Source organism: Crocuta crocuta, unplaced genomic scaffold (genome assembly GCF_008692635.1).
Source record: "Crocuta crocuta isolate KB4526 unplaced genomic scaffold, BGI_CrCroc_1.0 scaffold266, whole genome shotgun sequence".
NCBI lineage: Eukaryota > Metazoa > Chordata > Mammalia > Carnivora > Hyaenidae > Crocuta > Crocuta crocuta.
The window spans coordinates 6,412,454-6,433,282 of NW_027531005.1; the positions used below are offsets into that span (position 1 = coordinate 6,412,454).

The 20,829-nt window shown below is 38.3% G+C and overlaps 1 protein-coding gene across 1 annotated transcript in view; it reads right to left on the bottom strand.

Moving 5' to 3' along the window:
* Positions 1 to 931: 931 nt before the first annotated feature.
* STRIP2 (striatin interacting protein 2) overlaps positions 932 to 20,829 on the bottom strand; it is a 46,643-nt gene continuing 26,745 nt past the window's right edge. Inside the window, exons 18-21 of the mRNA XM_077770795.1 lie at positions 17,889 to 17,955; positions 7,747 to 7,851; positions 6,265 to 6,469; positions 932 to 3,336 (exon numbers count right to left, since the gene is read on the bottom strand). Of these exons, the coding sequence (XP_077626921.1) occupies positions 3,086 to 3,336; positions 6,265 to 6,469; positions 7,747 to 7,851; positions 17,889 to 17,955 (628 nt within the window). The 3' untranslated portion in view covers positions 932 to 3,085. The remainder of the gene's footprint in view (positions 3,337 to 6,264; positions 6,470 to 7,746; positions 7,852 to 17,888; positions 17,956 to 20,829) is intronic.

Below are 20,829 nucleotides of genomic sequence, written 5' to 3' on the forward strand. Positions count from 1 at the left end.
GTGCTCTCTCTCTCAAAATAAATAAACAAAAAAAAAATAGTTTTGATGAGATCAAGGTCATGAGTCTGATTGTTGTGTGAACCAGTGTCATTTTTGTTTCAGAACCATAGCTGCATTTTTTTAGTCTCAGCTAGTTTTATCATAAACATGGGTCATTAAGAAGGCCTAGAGCAAAGAATTCAAACTCACCACAACTACCTGTGGGAAAAACAGAAGCTATCAAGGCACTCATTTATAGAATTGTCTTTATATAACAAAGATTATTGGTAGGTGGAAGAATTGGGGGAACTATGAACATAAAAGGTCAAAAACGTCACAACTGAAAATATCTACATAAAGCACTGAAATGGGTAGTTTCAAATGCTCACTGGAATGCTGTTGAAATTCTCAAGAATATCTAAGAAAGCCCAACCACCAAATCTCAAGAGCTCACTGAGAAGCTGCTGTGACTCACTGTCTACCCATATGTCTGGTTGCAACTGCCCTCTTGTAGGTAGAATATACTCCTCTGGCCCAATGTTAGGTTTGCCCATGTGAATTGTTTCTTGCCAGTGGAATAGGAACAACTTGACTTATGCCACATCCAAGCAGGAGTTTTAAGCACCCTCCAGGTACCTGCATAGGATGGTTTCACGCTTGCTCCTGCCCTTTAGCATGAGAATAGTATCCCCAGGTAGGAGCTATTCCAGCAGCTTTATGCCAGAATAAGGAGGGTCAAGCAGAGCTGCATCTGATCCCCAGGCCCAGGCACAAGAAATAAGGGTTTGTCATAAATCACTGAGATTTTGCAGTTGTTGGTGTTAGTCTACCCCCAGGAAATACTACACAAGATTTTATATGTTCATCCTCTTCATATATTATTCCTTTCTTATATCTGTTTAAGATTCTTTTGTCTCGAAGAATTAAAGACCAATTTCTAACTCCAGTTCAATTTCTTTTTATTAAAGTGCTTTAGTAAGTAAACAGTGTTATCAACAATCAGCACAACTTTACTGAAATATTCACAAATAAAAATCCTCTATAAGTCACTCAAATAATGTTCTTCTAAGTAACAGTAATCACCATTGGAGGCTAGTTAATCTGAATTTATTCCTAACCACACACATGGATTCTCAAATTGGAAGATTCAAATCAGTTTAACATATGGGGCTGGCTATCAATACCTGAATGCTATCCCAGCAAGTCAGCGAAAAAATGTTGTGATTGGAAGCTAATCACTTTTCTTGGTGTCTCAGTTTCTCCATCTGCACTGAGAATCTTCCCTTAGAGAAGATTTGTAAAAAGTATGAAATGTTAAAGCTTAGCATACTTACATGCCTCAGAAAGCGTTCATGTGCGTATTTTTAAAAGGGCAACTTATTTGTTCTTGACACAAATTAAGTACTATATGGCTTTAAGAGAAATAGATTGATGACTGCTCTTTCCTTGAAAATTGTCTTTTCAGTTAAACCACATTAAAATAGATTAATAGGGTTCTTATATGATATGCTCAGTAAATTATTTTGATTGCAGTGAGGATAGCTATCTGTCCTATTGAGGTAAACTTTACAAATTATTTTAAAAAGTGTCATCCGTTACTTAAACATTCTCCATAACCTTTCCATAAAAACAAAGCCTGCTACTCTGCAGCACAAAGAGGAGAAATCCAAGTTTTAGTTAGAATTCTGGTTTAGTTCCTTTGGATACCATTGGTAACTGTATCATAACTTCCAAATGAGACGGTGGTTGACAGAGTAAATAGCCATTTTTTTACTAGACCTCTGGCACAGTTAAAGTGGCCTGGTGCTATCATAAAAAAGACTCAATAGTGTCTATACTGGTGGGGAGGGCATTTAAAACAAAAAAGTTGAAAATATAGATAACATAACTATGGGGACAGAGAGAAAGAAAATGATCCTGATTGAATCAGAAGCTTTTCTAAAAACCTTGTTTCTGTTGAGAAGTATGTGATTTTGCTCTAAAAGTTTAAAGAGGTTGGTAGATCCACCCCTGTATTTTCAAAGAAATGTGCAATACTTTTAGATAGAAACAGTATTGCTAAATTTCCACATGACACTTTGAAACCACTAGCAGTAAAAAGGAAAAAAAAATCATTAATCAACATAGGAGAAGAAAAATGGTAAGCTGTGATGCTCTTGCTATTCTATTCAATTAAAAAATAAATCGATCACAAGCACAAATGGACATGCCATCTCAATAAATAAAACCTCCTGTAGTTACTTGTCATTTAAAAAGTGAATTGGATGAAAAGGATAGTTTTCTACAGTGTACTCAATCATCTGAAGACTGAAGTAGTTTCAGAAAAACATGAAACATCCTTAGAGGAGGCCTATTTCATACTGGCTGTGGCAGAGCACTCCATGCATTATACAGAATACACAAGGAGATAATTTTCAGACTGAACAGAGATCTCTTCAGGAGTAGAGAAAATACACTTTACACAATATTCCTTACTATAACATGCAGTATTTAGGTAATAGCAAATCATCGTCTGCAAGGTGCAGGTGCTCTAAAATCATCTTTGAAGTAATAATTTTAGAAAGAGGTGTCAAAATTTTAAATTTAAAATACAGACTTAATTTCAAAGTTGGTTTTACCAAACCTCTCTTAAGTCCTTGGAATCCAGGGTGAGCAAGAAGGAAATGTTCTCCCTTTATTTTTATGACTTTACCTCCCATTACCTATGATGAACATCATGGGTCAAATATCATAATAAACTGATTCTCACTCTTGGGGCCAGCAAAGGCTAGGCTTGTTCTAGGCAAGACAAAAGCAGGAAGCAGTCCCGCAAAAGAGCCTGTCCCGGACTTGATCCAGCAGATTTTCAAGACCAACTGGGCACCCAACTCACCCTAGGGGAAGTGGACCAATTTGTTGTGACTCGGGATCCTAGCCTTGCACTATCTCTAGGACCAAAGCCCCCAGAATGGCCCTGCACTAGCCTGGATGTCCTTGGGCTAGGCTAGCTCTCCCCTAGACAAGCATTCCCAGGGCTAGAAACAAAGGCCGAATGGGCAGGGTAGGCACAGCACCATTTATTGGAGCCAACACCCATTTATCAGATGCTTTTTAAGAAAGAGCTCAGTCAGTGATTCTGGAGCAGCTCCTCCCAACAGATGGGCTGTGAAAACACCTCCCTCTCCAGCCAGAGCTCATATGAATAGTGGAAATCCTCAGGCAGATCCAACCTCTGCCCTAGCACACTCTGCAAGCAGTTATCCACAGGTGAAAATTCAGAGTCCTGGGGTTTGTCATATCGGCGGCTGTTAAAAGCCTCAATGTTGGCCCTTAAAGTGCATTCTTCTGCTTGGAAGTCCCATGGCCTGGCATCAATGTCTGTGTTGGGAAGAGAGGAAGAAAAAGATATATACAACTCAGGACACTGCTCCTCTTATCACAGACCACGGTCTATGGGATCAGAACAATGAAACTGCTCAGAATTTCCTTTTTATGTGGGGCAATATACAAAGTAAGTATATAACATGCTGCCACTCTGGTTTGAAAAATATTCTTGGGGGGCGCCTGGGTGGCTCAGTCGGTTAAGCATCTAACTTCAGGTCATGATCTCACAGTTTGTATGTTTGAGCCGTGTGCTGGCAGCTCAGAGTTTGGAGGCTGGGCTCAGATTCTGTGTCTCCCCCTCTCTCTCTCTCTGCTCCTCCCCCACTCACCCTCTGTCTCTCTCTCTCTCAAAAATAAACATTAAATAAAATAAAATAAAAATAAAATAAAATACTCTTGTACATACAGAGACTATCTTTGGAAGAGGAGTCTAGAAATGGTTAACTGATTATCACTAAGAAGGAAATAAGGCCCCTGAGGGAAGTGGACTTCTTTTTTTTTAACTGTACTTCCTTTTCATTATTCTACTTTCTTTTTAGTTATATATATTATATTTTCCAAAACAGCAACTCAGTTCCCTTTACTGAGCTTTCCTAGGGGGATGGGAGTTTCCCACTTCAAAGGAATCACTAGCTCTCAAGGAATGGAAAGAGGCAGGAAAGGGGTACAACTAAGAATCAGAATGGACCAATTATTGAAGATTTCACTGATTCCCTGCAATCTCTGCCAGCATATGATAAATGTATGTACCAGCTTATGTTAAAATTGTGTTAAAATTAGGGGCGCCTGGGTGGCTCAGTCGGTTAAACGTCTGACTTCGGCTCAGGTCATGATCTCGAGCTCGTGGGTTTGAGCCCCACAACGGGCTCAGAGCTTGGAGCCCACTTCAGATTCTGTGTCTCCTCCTCTCTCTGCCTCTCCTCCACTCGTACTCTGTCTTCAAAAATAAATAAATGTAGGGGCGCCTGGGTGGCTTAGTCGGTTGGGCGTCCGNTAATAATAATAAAAAATAAATGTAAAAAAAATTTTTTTAATGTTTTAAAAAACTGTTAAAATTATGAGGTGAAAACTTCATGAAGATAAAAATAGAAAGTAGAGAATCTGCTTTCTTCTATTTATCCCACTCAGACACTTATTTCAGGGCTGTAGACACATCTTTCCCAGATCTCTTATGTCCCACATAAGTCAATGGCTTATCTTTTTTTTTTTAAGATTTTATTTTTTAAGTAATCTCTAAACCCAATGCAGGGCTTGAACTTATACCACCCTGAGATCAAGAGACGCACACTCTACTGACTGAGCCAGCCAGGCGTCCCTTAATGGTTTATCTTTAAGGAGTACAGATTGGGTTTGGGCTCGTGATGGCAGCAATAACGGACATGTCATTTGCAGGATAAAACATTTTCACGTTTTAAAAATCTACAAAAATTTAAATAGTTAATTGTGTTTTATGTCTCATAGAAGTTGTATCCTGGCTTATCTGCTAATCATATATTTCCCTTAGTTCTCTGGGTTCTTTACTGCAGCATTCTCTAAAATTCAGGCAGGTTACAAATCTCCGTAAAGATGAGTCATTAGTCATCTTATCAAAAACTCTTAAATACAATTATGCAAATAATAGTCAAATCCCACTATAGCAATTGGCAATACAATGAAAAAGCTCTCCAAAATAAATTCTCCCAAACTCTGGTCAATCTATCATATCTTGATAGTAAACCAGATATTATAATGTCTCCTAACATGAGGGAATATGTAGCTCCCAATGTTACCTAGAATGTATTATGGCTTAAAAGTTTTAAACTGAATCCATCAAAATTTCAGACCTAACTTTCATTTACAGGTGATACCAGAGGTAGATAGATAAGGTAAATGATGACACAAAGAGGCAAGAAATAAATCCAGAAGGTGGATATTCTGCAGGACAACTGGTCTAGTTCTTCAATTAGTCAGCATTATGGGAAAAAAACCCTGAAAACAAAACATGGCTAGATTTAACAAATAAAAAGATAGAACACTCAGATGGAATTTGTGGCCCTGGGTTGAATTATGACTTGGAAAAAATAGCTTTAAATAACATTTGGGGGCAAAGGAGGAATTTTGAAATTGGATAAAATGAAAACATACTGATATGGAAAGACATAGATAATGTTAACTGAAAAAAGATGATAAAATAGCATGTATGAATTGCTTTCACTTAAGTAAAATGTGTGTATAAATAAATAAATATATATATATATAAAAATATATATGTAAAGAAAAAGACCTAGAAGGATATCCAATAAGATGTTAACATTGTCAATCTTTGGGTGGTACAAATAGGGCATAAATATGGTGATATAATAAAGTTTTCTGACTTGTACTTTCAAACTGCTTTTTAAAAAGTTTATTTAAGCAGTTATTACATCCAACATGGGGCTCAAACCTACAACTCCGAGATCAAGAGTTGCATGCTCTCCCGACTGAGCCAGCCAGGCGCTCCTCAAACTGCTTTATAATAGTAAAAGGTTATTTTAATTTTAGAAATCTTTTGGAGAAACCTGTCATTTAAAAGAATGTTTTACAAAGGGAGTAATTATCTCTTAATTTACTTGTTTCATAAAATGGAATTTTTTTTTTAAAGTAAACTCCACCTGCAACACGGGGCTTGAACTCATAACCCCGAGATCACAGTTGTAGGCTCCACTGACTGAGCTAGCCAGGCACCCCTATAATACGGATTTTTATAATCAATATAGGACCAGGGTGCATGCTAAAATTTGGGGCAGTACCTTAAAGTTTGTTATAACAGCCCCTGACTAAAATCACATATTTTCTCATCCAAAATATGTAACAATTCATACAAAAGAGTAGAGATACATATTTATTTAATTTTGCTTAAACTCTGGGCAACTCCTGGAGGTCAAGAGCTCTAAGAATACTCACCATTCCCATAAGCCCAGTCATCATTCATGCGGTGGCGCACTTTCTGGTAGATGGCTGACATGGTTTTCATGTTGCTTTTTCTCCACTGGCGCCCCAGGTACTTGGTCTGTATTTTTAGCAGCTTCAGAACATAAAGTTGCAACATGGCCTGTTTGACCTTGAGGGCCCGCTTTAAGATTGGAGCTGATTTGAATACCACCAGCATCTACCAATTTAAAGAAGGGTGGGAGTGAAGAAAGGCAGATAAGGATCTAAAGTTTCTTAGAACTTCCAAAACACAGACAACTTTTTTTTTTTTAATGTTTATTTTTGGGGGGGGGAGGGAGGAGCAGAGAGAGAGGGAGATACAGAATCTGAAGCAGGCTCCAGGCTCTGAGCTGTCAGCACAGACCTTGATATGGAGCTCAAATCCATGAACTGCGAGATCATGCCCTGAGCAGAAGTCAGACACTTAACCAACTGAGCCATCCAGATGCCCAAATCACAGACAGATTAAGCCAAACCTGACTTGCCTTAGTACTCCAGGGAGCTTTTGGGAATCTATCGTCCAGGTTCTCTTTACATTTAGTCTTCAAGAATATAGAGGAATTGGGCGCCTGGGTGGCTCAGTCAGTGAGTGTCCGACTTCGGCTCAGGTCATAATCTTACAGTTCGTGGGTTTGAGCCCCGTGTTGGGCTCTGTGCTGACAGCTAGCTCAGAGCTTGGAGCCTGTTTTGGATTCTGTGTCTCCCTCTCTCTCTGACCCTCCCCTGCTCATGCTGTCTCTCTCTCTCTCAGAAATAAATAAAACATTAAAAAAATGTTTTTTAAAAAGAATATAGAGGAATCACTCCATTTATATGTCACAATTCAAAATTTCTAATATTTAAAGTACGTGATATAAACAGCAAAATAATTCTGTCAGCCACACATCCCATTTCTTCTGTTACAATTTCTCAAGAATCTTCTGGATACATAATTCTATGTATACATATATTATTTTTATTAACAAAAACAACAGCTAGCTACATATCCTGTCATATTGTTCCATACCTTGCTTTTTATTTAATGTATCTTAAAAATTATTATACATCAGTATAGAATTGCCTCATTCTTTTTAATGGTTGTATAATGTTCTATTATAAAGATGTACCAAAATTATTTAACCAGTTTGTCCTGTATTAATAAGCTTTAGGTTGCTTCCAATTTTTCATGATTCATGCTGCAATGGATAATCTTAAGACTTGCATCATTTGGGATGTGTGATTATAATCCAAATAACAATGCTACCTTTCCAATCAGAGCTGCTCTGGGGGAGGGTCCATATTGAGTTCCTTGTAAAGAAATGGACTGGTGAATAATTACCTCATATAGAATAAGTGCCCAGAATTAGGAAGTGTTCACCTTATGTAGCATTCAGTGTCTGTTTATAGAGTTCATAGATATTTACGACTAAAAAAATTCAGACGGACACCTCCAAGATCTGAAGCCCCACTACTCACCATGGTTCTGGAATGCTTCCATTTGGTCAGTTTATTGAGCAGCCTCAGAAGGTTGATGCAGGAAAAGAGGTTCCTCCAGCAGAACTGGTTGTTGTCTCCAGCTTCCTGTAATAAGGCAGGCCCACCATTACCTCAACACCTATAAGGCTTTCGTTCCCCCAGAAACCTGGAAGTCACAGTTGGTCAGTTTAGGTGAGGCCTTCCTTATGAAATGCTACCTCCTCATCATTCAGCTCTTCACACACCAAGTCCTCAAAGCATGCAATACCCTTCATTTGAAAACACACAGCTGCCAATCCTGGAAGACTGTACCTAGAGCAAGTACTGGTTAGGAAGAGGACACATGAACATAGGAACTTCACTCATGCAAGCCTTCTTGTGTAACTTTCTGCTTTAGAATCAGAAAAGAGATGATAGAATTTTACCTCCATATACTTTGCACTTATATAAGCTGTTTATAACTGCTAGGACTTATTCTGGTAGTTTCTTTCTCTTTTTTTAAAGTAGGCTCTATGCCCAACGTGGGGCTAGAACTCATGATGCCAACATCAGGAGTCGCATGCTCTATTGACTGAACCAGCCAGGTGCCCCCATTCTAGTAGATTTCAAACTATTTTGGATGGATTTGATATTCATTATGATTGAATTTTTTAATCACCCCCACCCTTCTTTATCAAACCCTATTGCAGTAAATAGCTTGATTCTCTAGCACAGAAGCAAAAATGGCAGATGGTTAATTCTAACCAGGTGTTTCTCTTACACGTTCATTGATAGCTTGTGAGCACCCAACCAGAGGTAACAGATGGATGTCAGATTAGAAACAGGTATCTACTCACAGAAACATCTTTCAGGGACAAAAATAAGAGTGCTTCTGGATTTGGGGACCTGTAAATATACTGGTGTCATAAGTTATATAAATCATTAAGTATGCACGGTTGTCAAACTAACATCTTGGAAATTACTCATGTCTACAAACTGATAGGAGAAAGTAGGAGTAGGAGACAATATGTAGAAGTGAGCTGCTGTCTGGAGAATGGAAAATTATCCTCTCCTTTCCCAAATTAACCAGAAGCAAGCAAGACAGGCATATATCTAATGTGGAATGAACCTCCAGGAATTTTGAGAGTATTAGAATCTACTAAGAAGTAAATAAGACTAAGGGTCAAAAAGTTTCAGAGAAACCTTTTAGAAATATTATTTAAAAACAATGTTCTCTTTCCTGTAGTAAATATTGTGTTTAGAACTAGTCCCCAGAGAACCATCTGTTTCCTTCTAAGAGAAACTTCCATGGGAGTTTCCATTCTAGTGCATCAGCTGGTCAGCTTGCCCAAAACAGATAGGTTCTACAGATGTTCCATCCTGTGTGGCTAACAGAGGAATGGACTCTTAAATGTTTATTTTATTTTTTTAAAGAAGCAGGGAAAACAGAGAACATATGGGAGAGGATAAGTATATCTCCACTTCTCTTATCTTGATTTCTAATATGCTAACAGCATAAAAAGACTTGCATTCCTTAGCACCTCAAAAAATAATACGGGAGGGGTGCCTAGCTGGCTCAGTCGGTACAGCCGACGACTCTTGATCTTGGGGTCTGAGTTCAAGCCGCATGTTGGGCATAGAGCTCACCTTCAAACAAATAAAACAAAAGTATGGGAGTAGGGGAGTGGCCTCGTAGAAGCAACATTGGAGTAGAGGCACTAGGACACCTGGATTATGGCTTTGACCCTGGGTGTATGATGGCAGATAAATCATTTCCCCGTTTCTTTTAAGAGGTTGAACTAGATCATCTTTAAGATTCTTTCACCTCTGATCATTCAATAATCATGTGATTTACTCCAACTTTCTCCAGTTGGCTCAAAAGTGAAGTTTTAAGTGAAAGTAAGCTGATCGTGGCTGCCTTTTCCTCAAAGCTCAGTCTCAAGAGTCCCAGGAAAGACATCTCAGTTCCCTCCTGAAAGAGTCTCCTCTGCCCAGGGCCTTGCTCTTTTTTCTTTCTGATAACGCTTCCTCACTGACTAAAACTAGCCCCACTTCCTGCATCACCAGATGTTGCCTGAAGCAAGCACTGAAAGAACACGTGCTGGTCAATGGCTCTCTCAGGACCTCCGTTCCCAGGCTTGCTGTCTGTCTGTAGCAGCAGGCTCTACATGAAGCCCTGCTCAAGCCTTCTGCCTTGTTCCAACCCAACAGACAATCATTTTCCAGCAGACTTTTAGTTCCATGGGGTGCCTTTTCAGATCTGCTAGACTTGTGGGCAAATCACCTTCTTTCTCTTTTTGGGGAGGGCAGGACTCAGAGGACTCAGCATATTGAGTAAGATGTATACTTCTGTGGGGATATATTGTGAATAGCAGCCACTTGATCATATTCTCTTGTTTCTGATACTTCACACTATCCAAAGCAAGACCTCACCTTTTACTCACCTTCTACCAGCAAAAGTTAAAAAAGAAAACATTTGCCCATATTTCAGTAGCATACACAAACATTTGTTTACAAAAATAATCCCATTTACAATTGTACTAAAAATAATAAAATATCTAGGAATAAACCTAACCAAAGAAGTGAAAGACTGTACTCTGAAAACTATAAAACACTGATGAAAGAAACAAAAGAGGGCCAAAGAGATGGAAAGGCATTCCATGCTCATGGATTGAAAAAAACAAGTATTATTAAAATGGCCATACTACCCAATGCAATTTACAGATTTAATGCAATCCCTAACAAAATACCAACAGTATTTTTCACAGAACTAGAACAAACAATCCTAAAATTTTTACGGAACCACAAAAGACCCTGAATAGCAAAGTCATTTTGAAAGAGAAAAAACTGGAGGTATCACAATTCCAGACTTCAAGTTATATTATAAAGTGGTAGTAATCAAAACAGTATGGTGCTGGCACAAAAACAGACACACAGATCAATATAACAGATACCACATGTATATATATATACACACACCACATCTTCTTTATCCATTTATTTATGGATGGACACTTGGGCTGCTTCTATATCTTGGATATTGTAAATAATGCTGCAATAAACATACAGGTACATATATCCCTTTCAATTAGTATTTTTGTATTTTGGGGGTAAATATCAACTAGTATGATTACTGGATCATAGTTTAGGTCTGTTTTTAACTTTTTGAGGAAACAGTTTGCATTCTTACCAACAGTGCAAGAGAGTTCCTTTTTCTGCACATTCTCGCCAACATTTGTTGTTTCTAATGTTTTTTGTTTTAGCCATTCTAACAGGTATGAGGTGATCTCTAATTGTAGTTTTGATTTGCATTTCCCTGATGATGAGTGATGTTGAGCATCTTTTCATGTGTCTGTTGGCCAGCTATATGTCTTCTTTGGAGAAACATACATACACACCATGGAATGTTTTTCAGCCATAAAAAAGAATGAAATCTTGCCATATGAAACAATATGGATGGAGTTAGACGGTATAATGCTAAGTGAAATAAGTTAAAGACAAATACCATATGATTTCACTCATGTGGAATTTAAGAAACAAAAGGAATGAGCAAAGGGAAAAAGAGAAAGACAAATTAAAAGACTCTTAATTATAGAGAACAAACTGATGGTTACCAGAGGGGAGGTAGCGTGGGAAATGGGTGAAATAGGTGATGAGGATTAAGAGTACACTTCTCATGATTAACACTGAGTAATGTATAGGATTGTTGAATCACTATATTGTACACCTGAAATTAATGTAATACTGTATATTATTTATACTGGAATTAAAAACAGTTTAAAAATTTTATTTACATACTCCTTAGGTCTAAAACTTCAGTTCAGGGATCACATCCTACCCTTTCATAGCATCTCTAAGGCACTACAAAGATTCTGTTCTCAAGATCCATCTTGGCCCAGCTGACTGAACCAAGCCAAATAAAAACAGAGGCTTACACCAGTTATGTTGATAATTAACTCAAATGACTGAAAGAACAGAGTGTTTCTTCCTTTTGTACTGAGGAAATCAAATTGGTTAGAATGTGAGCCTTAGAGGAGACTTAGCTCTTAGATTTGGCTAAGTCTAGTCCAATTCTGTCATCCACAGAAGCAAAACCTGAGGCTCAGGGAAAGGAAGGACTTGCCTAAAGTCACAGAAGTGCTCCAACCAGAGCTTGAACCTCTATCTCCAGTAACTGAATGAATTATAACACTCTGTCCTTATTTACTGTTCATCTTCTGGTTGAAGATTCACCTTCTGGAATCCTAGACACAGAAGATGATTCCTGAGAGAAAATTTGATCTGATCCCCTGCTTTCTCAGCTTCTTCAAAGCCTAATGGTAAAGAAACTCTTTCTTATGTCCTATTATAATTGTTATTCCAAACAAACAGAAGATAATAGTTTCCAGAAACAACAACAACAACAATAATGAGGTTTCCTTTTGTAAAGGGGAACATCTGACTGAGTTTGGTCAGTCTATGATCAGACTGAAACTTTGAAGTGCTGCTAGGGGCACCTGGCTGGCTCAGTCTGAAGAGCATGCAACTCTTGATCTCAGGGTTGTGAGTTCAAGCCCCATATAGGGGCTAGAGATTACTTTAATAAATACATACATACATACATACATACTTTACAAAAAAATAAAGAAGCACTGCAAAGTGTTAAATCTAATACATCTCAAACCTTCTCAGCTTACTAAAGTCCCTAGTGATGACTCTTATTTCCAGATTGATAATCAGCTCTTCAGTGAAAATCAGAATTACTAATATTAACTTGGTTGTTATGTAATGAATCTATGGGAGTTTTATAGTCCAGGAAAAGTTCATGTTCACCTAATGGCCCAACCTCTTCCTTTTATAGACAGAACTCCTACAACCTACTTGATCAAGGTAACTTAGAGCTGTAGTTCTGTCTGCCTTTTCTATATTACAAACTAGTCCATTTCTTTGCTGTGTGCTTCAGGTATTCCACGCTATGTCAGCCTTGTATTTACTTGAACCTATTTGAAAATACATTTGCTAGGTTTTAACACTTACTGATTGATAATAATAGCCATTTCTCAGTAAATGATTTTTTTATTCATTCCATTATTGTGGTTCACACAACTGAAAACTAATTCATATTTTTCACTTAGAATTTCTTTTCCCAATCATTATAGTTCCCTTATCATATGCATTTCTGACAGTTAAGGTACTGCTGGATTAAAGACCTAGATATCATAAAAGAGAGCTGTAATTCTTAAGTGGTATGAGTAAAAAAAGGAGGAAAGAGAAAAGAAAATCTCAGAGTCACTTGGGGAGCTTTAACAAAACAAACTATTATTCGCACCCTGGAGATGGATCTGCACATTTGAGTTTGAAAAATCATTCTATAGATTCTAATCTCCTCTAGTACCCATTACAGAAATGGCAATTTAACAGAAAAAATGATAATATGTTAAAAAAACATTTATCAATGGTCCTTCCTCTATCCTCTATATAAATATACCTCCTAGAAAACTGGATATCTACCTTATGATGTGTTTGCATTATATCTAAAACAGAGAAACAACAATGCTAAAGGCAAATTTTGGTTTTAAATAGTGATGGTCACAAATCATTGGTTAAATAATGTCTGAAATGAACGTTAGAGACCTTAATACTTAAACATGATTATATTCCAATTAAGAAAATAAAAACTAAAAAAACAAACAAACAAAAATCTTCTGGGATATCCAAAAATATCTGGATTAGGAAGTTATAAAAACAAAATTTAATAAGGATAGATGAAAGGATCAGGTACATAAATTTAAGTGATAATAAACATATTTTTATAGATCTTTCTGAATGTAAATTGAACCCAAATTTGAGGACTTTGGAATGAACTACCTTTTAAAAATTAACTTAATAATTTCACTTGCATATATCTAAAAGGAAATGCCAAATGTTTCTTTGCAAATGGCTAGATCATGTAAATTCTGACCCACTGTTTTGGCTGTACCCAGACAAAACTTCATCACTCCACCCATTTCCTCATCAGTAAAGGATGCGATTTGGCAAGATACTAAGAAACGTCTAGCTCTGATACTCAGGGATTCCACATAGACTACCTTTTCTCATTCCTCCATTCTTAATCTATAGGCCTACTTGAACATCTACATTGTTCAAAATATGCCCTTCTTTGTATGTGATGCTGCTGTTATTAAATCACCCTCTGGAGAAAAAAAACAGCATTTTGAACAGAGTTGGCTTGGCAGTGACAATGGATTTACACAGAACTTGCCACATTTTTTGGGTCCAAATATCTGTTAAGATAGGAGNCCAGCATTTTGAACAGAGTTGGCTTGGCAGCAGTGACAATGGATTTACACAGAACTTGCCACATTTTTTGGGTCCAAATATCTGTTAAGATAGGAGAGGAAAGGAGGATGAGGTGTAATCTGTATGATTTGTCTTTAGGGCCAACAGGCCCACAAAGAAAGCTGACCTATAACCTTATCATCATTTCAACATACTCTACAGCAGTGGTTTCTAAAATTTTTTTTATTGCACATATCTCTCAGTAAATAATTTTTGTGTACAATCCTAAATACACATTTACTTATAAGTTAGAAATACATTATTGTAATAACATTATATATGTCCTAATATACACATAAATATAGAAAGAGATGTTATACACATAAAAGATCAAAATATTCCATCCCCCAAAGCATCATCTTGCACACTTTTTATACCACTGCCTTAAATAACTATTCAAAATGATGAGTATTTTATAATACTTGCTGAAGCCCTATCACTGACTTTTCTAGCAACCACCTTCCAAAGACCATACCTATCTTCTACACAACCATGCATTCACTATCCTTCCCTTATGTTTGGAATTTAACTTTTTCCCCTACTTTAATGGATTGGATTTGAATATAGACATTTGGAGAACCAAAAATTGTAACCTTCCAATACCAGGTAAGTAGGGAAACTTCTCAGTACATGCGTAAGACTCTAGAAATTAATGTCCTTTAACTTTGACCTTATTTCATGTCCATTAAATGTGCAACTGGAGTTCCAGGTGAAGTTGAACTCAGTTCAAATTCAAAAAACTGAGAAAATTAGAATCAAGACTACTTCAGCTGAGTAATTCTACTTCTAGGAATGTATCTTAAAGAGATTATCAGAGGGGCACCTGGGTGGCTCAGTCGCTTAAACATCTGACTTCGGCTCAGGTCATGATCTCACGGTTCATGAGTTCAAGCCCCTCATTGGGCTCTGTGCTGACAATTCAGAGTCTGGAGTCTGCTTCAGATTCTGTGTTTCCCTCTCTCTCTGCGCCTCCCCCAATCACAATCTGTCTCTCTCTCTCAAAAATAGATAAACATTAAAAAAAAAAAAAAGATAATTAGAGATGAAGTCAAAGATTCATGTGTGAGGACGTTCATTTGGAGTTAAACAGAAAACCCCAATAGTAGTAGAAAACGATCAAGTAAAAAAAATTAAGAAGAGGAATATTATGTGTAGCTATTAAAAATTATGTTCTTGGGCACCTAGGTGGCTTGGTCAGTTGAGTGTCTGACTCTAGGTTTTGGTTCAGCCTCATGGTTTGTGGGTTCGAGATCCACACTGGGCTCCATGCTGGCAGTGTGGAGTCTGCTTGGGATTCTCTCTCTCTGCCCCTCCCCAGCTTGCTCTCTCTCTCAAAGTAAATAAATAAACTTAAAAAAAAATTATGTTCTCAAATATGTTTAAAGTCACATTGTGATTTAAATTTTATTATGTAAATTGAAACATAACACAAAGTTCTTATTCTCTTAAATAGTGTGTGTGTATATATATATATGAATGTATATGCACATACATACAGTAATTGCAGCAAAACATTAACAGTGGTTACATGTAGGTAGTGTAATTAAGGTATTTTTGTTTTCTCCCCCATTATTTTTCTGTATTTAGCCAATTTTCTACAATAGTATATACTGATTTTATATACCAGAAAAAATAGTATATACTGATTTTATAACCAGAAAAAAACTTGAAATATGTTTTAAAGAAAACCCTACACATTCATAAAAACCCAGTGCATTTTCTATTTACAATTAATTCACTGAGCCTGGAAAGAGATAAATCTTACTCATATAAACATTAGTCTTTTCTGAGTACATAAGCCATCAGTTTAGATAAACAAATCATTATATTGAAAACCTATGTGGAGTAAACTTGCTAGTTACTTAAGCTCATGATTGGGCTCATGGGAAGTACTTAACACGGTAAATTCAAGCAAACAACAAACAAAAATCTGTGGTTACGAAACGAAACCACCAGGTGCCACTGTTGCTTTACACAAAGGAGAAGCCTACCTAGCATGAACTGGTTTATTTAGAATAGATATGTGCTTTCACCTGCTCATGGATAGCAAAATTTTCTGAGAGGCAAAACAATTATTTCAATAATTTTATGCTCATATCACCAAGGGTCCAGCCAAAGAGATCTGAAGGTATAGTTTCCATCAATTTCCTATATATGGGATTGAGAAAAGAGAACATATTGCATTAAGAAATAGATTTCAGCATTAAAAGCTGACTTTATGTTTTGAAGTACCCTACTAATAGTAGCATTTTAATGCTGTATACCACTGTTTTCTGTGAGAAAGTGCATTCCTCATTCTAACTCTGAATGGTAGGGATGTAAGTCTTCACGCTGGCTCTGCTACTTTCAACTGTAAGGTTTTGGCAGTTAACTTCTCTTTCTATAAAACAGTAATATCAAGCTTATACAGTTATTTTAAAGTTTATTTATTTTGAGAAAGAGAGAGCATGCAGCGTGCACACATGAGCAGAGGAGGGGCAGAGAGAGAGGAAGAGAATCCCAAGTAGGCTCCGCACTGTCAGTGCAGAGCCTGACACACGCTTGAATTCACGAACCATGAGATCATGACCTGAGCTGAAATCAAGAGTTGGATGCTCAACTGACTGAGCCATCCAGGCACCCCTTACAGTTATTTTAAAGATTGACTAACATCATGTGCATAAACAGGGGTATTAGACAACTTACTGCCTTTCTCTGTAGGCATAAGAAGCTCCCAGCTTCCTTGGCTACTGAGACCACATCTAAGTGAGACAGGAAATCTCTGTCCTGATGCTAAAAAGGGTGCTAGATTTATTATCTTAGGACATGGTCATTTTCTAATTCAGGATCTGTCATCTATGAGGAGTGGACTATGACAAGTCACTTCATCCACTGGGCCTTCTGGTTTTTCATCTTTGAAATAGGGGGTTGGGCTAAATGGCTCTCAGTTCCCCTCCAGCCAAGAATCCTATGGTTCTATACAACTTGTACCATAGAAGGTATCATTCTATTTGTGCATAATATACTTATCTGATACAATTACAATGTTTTACAGGTAAAAAAGTTGGGGGACATGTGGGTGCTTTCACCCAATCATTCAGCATTTGAGCTCCTTCCATGTACCCAACATAGTGCTAGGCTCTGGGGATATAAAAATGAAGATGATGTCATCTCTTCAAGGAGTTTTCAGTCAAATGGAGAAACAAATATAGATAACTAAGTAAATGCAACAGGGTGAGGGTGTGGATTCAGTATATCTAAGGAGGTATATCCACACAGCAGACAATGGATCTTCAATACATTGTTGATTAGTCCATATCAAAATAACTCTGAAGAACTTTCTGATTTGCCTAAAGTTGTTTCCAGGATGAAGAAATTTCTGGGTCAATTTCTGTAGCTATTACCAACTTTTGGCTTAGAGGGACCAAAAAGCAAGGTATTCTCTGAAGTACACACTTCTGGGTTTTATAATCTACATGAAAATGAAAAGTGAATAGCCAGTGACACAGCAGAAAGGAGACAGATTATTGTGTGGAACAGACCAATAGAGATTGTCCTGCCATTTAGCACAGATGTTCACATTCAATTTCAGTCCCATTATCTTTCTAAATTCCCTCTCCTCCTTAGTGTTTGTCACTGGCCCTTTTCTCTTCTCTGCAATTGCTATGTGCAGTTTTTCCCAATTTTGCTCAGCAGGGTTAGCAGCTCTAAGCCTCCCCTGCCTCTGTGCTCTTGCCAATATGCCTTTATTGATCTGAGACTCCCAAACCGGCGGCATGATGAGGCTGAAGAAGAAATGGAAGAGTAAATATCAGCCTCTGCCACCTGGCAAGTTCAAAAGCTACCAAATCCCCCCCTCTGCTTACCAGACTCTCTGTAGTAAGCTCCGGCAAATCCTGGATGGTACAGCAAGGGTAATCCAGGGCTGAGATGCTGCAGGATGCAGAGAAAGGGACAGGCTTTAGGGAAATAGCAATGGCAAAAAAATGGTAGTATCTGAAATGGCAGGAGTTATTTCTCTCCAGCAGGCCCCATCTATTTCCCAAATTGCTTAGTGACCTCAGCTGAAACTCCAGCTGCAGTCTCGTCTCCTCACAGTCATGAGAGGAACCAACGGAATTCCTTCAGGCTGGCCCCCATCTGGCAGATGCAAAAGAGAGCAGCAAGAGAGCCTGTGGGATAGCCACTTTTCTCCCTTCTTTAAAGAGTACAGACACTTGTGTGCATTTGTGTTTTTGCACTTAAGTGTATGCTTGTGTGTATGTGTGAACTGTGTTCCCAGAGATGCTGCCCAAACTTCACCCAATTACTAACAATCTGTGGATGTGAGGGTAAAATGAAACTCTCTCCTGTGTCTTTTACCAGATGTTTCTGAAAGCCAAGAGCTCTGGGAAATGATCACAGAAGCCACTCCTGAAGGAAGTTTAAGACAAAGGCAGCTTCCTGCAGCAGGACCGATCTAGTCCAAGAATGGGTAAAGGCATCTGCCCCAAAACCCACAGTGGGGGACTGCAAGGGAACTGGAGGCTCTGCAATGAGCCCAGAGAAGCAGGCATGAGTAGGCAGGGAAAATGAGGCACAGCATGATGACAGGGACAGAACTACTCAAAATTACAGTTCTTTTTTCCTTTTCTCCCTTCTTCGTTGGTACAATGCAGAATTTAGCTCAACTCTAACGCTCCTTCTGGTTCTGACATTCCATAAGGTTTATAACCAATCTATCTGAACTAGTGCAATTGGATATGGATAAAGGATGTTGGCAAAGCAGGTGCTACAAAGAGGAGTATGGGGTTTCTTGGACCTGGCTCTACGTTTCAAAAGTCAAAACTCTATCTAAGGGGGCGCCTGGGTGGCTCAGTCGGTTAAGCGTCTGACTTCGGCTTAGATCATGATCTCACAGTTCATGGGTTTGAGCCCCGCGTCGGGCTCTGTGCTGACAGCTAGCTCAGAGCCTGGAGCCTGTTTTGGATTCTGTATCTCCCTCTCTCTGACCCTCCCCTGCTCATGCTGTCTCTCTCTCTCAGAAATAAATAAAAAACATTAAAAAAAAATTAAAAAAAAAAACAAACCTCTATCCAAGCAGGGGCACCTGGAGGGCTCAGCTGATGAAGTGTCCCACCTTGACTGGTTGTGATCTCATGGCTCATGAGTTCGAGCCTTGCATTGGGCTCTGTACTAACAGTTCAGAGCCTGGAGCCTGCTCTATGTCTCCCTCTCTCTCTGCCCTTTCCGGCTCACACTCTGTCTCTTTCTCTCAAAAATAAATAAACATTGGGGAAAAAAAAACCTCCATCCAAGCAAAAAGCAACAATTTGTTTACCTAGAAATATTTACCTTTGTTCAAGAAACTCACATGATAACCTAGGGGAACCAAGGTAGGAGAGAGGGCAGTGGAACAACCTATAACATTGCTCATCATCTTAATTCACTCTACTGGATTCTCCCAGGGTTTCCCGTTCTGTACTGCTCCATTAGGACAAACTTTCTTGGCTGGCATATCCACTTGTCTACCCACCTCCCACAGACAAAGCCCCATGGCTAAATTCGTGCTGGCAACCACGAAATGGGGGTGGGAAATCAAAGATGGATTTGTTGCAATCCCAGTGAACTGAATTCTAGCCTAAGGGGGCCAAAAATAAAATTACAAGTTTCTGGAGTATCTATCTGCATTGTATGAGCCATGATAAAACTGTGCAATAAGGAGCTAGGAGTGCTCCAAGTTTTCAGGACTCATGCAACAGTAAAGCTTACAGGTGATGCAAAAGAGGACCATCTTATCCAGGCCAATCTTAGTAAATGATGTAGGCCAGCACTACCACTCTTCCAATTCCAAATGGAACCTAATAGACACCTATCAGATTGTCTGCCCATCCCCTTCTAGGCCCATGTTGCAGGGTAGGTATTTAGTTCCTGAACCCCAGCCATACTTGATTGATCCAAGGGTGGATCTCTAACCCTGGAAATGTGGAGCAGGACTCTCGTATGTTTCTCTTATGTGCTTATATAAAATCTCTATGATATAGTCAGAGGATGTATTATTTTCATTATAAGGTGAAAATACTGTGGCTCAAAAAAATAAAATGTCCTTACTTAGATTACATAGCTAGCAAATGGCAGGTCTCATGACTTCGGGTTCCATGTGTATGTTTTATTTTAAACTATGTTTAAGTAGGCTGCCTCTGTATGATGGACCTTCAGGCAGTACTGACAAGATTGGTGAGGCACCATCTCCTGGTGCTCTCCAGTCAACCCAAGTAATCAGATCAGCCTTCTTACTTCTACTTTAGGAACACTGCCTCTGGTAAAAGCATTTCTGCTAAACTTTAATTAGCATGCTTCTACTTCTTGTGGAAGTAGAAAACTAAAGAACAAGGATTTACTCTGTAACCCCCCAAGTCCCCATTTGGCTGAAGGAGTGGAAAGCAATTTGTATTCAGAGCGATTGTGATCAGAAAACAATTTTGTGTTTTGATCCTGCCTCTGCTGCTTACTTAAGTGGTCTCATTAGCATGTTAATCTTGAGCAAGTCAATTAACCTTTCTGAATTTGTTTCCTAATTGGTGAAACGAGAATAAAACTTGTAAAACTCTTAGCGCTACTGAGATTAAATAAAATTCCATATATTTATTTTATTACAAACTGATCTCTCTAAGTAAGGGTCTATTATTTACCTTCAATGACAAATTCTGTATAACACTACAATTTACAAAGAAGTATAATTGATCCAACTTATGATTTATACTAAGATCAGGGCTGGCCAGATAAGAAGGATGTTTCACAAAAAAACATCTTTTGGATCCTTCTGCC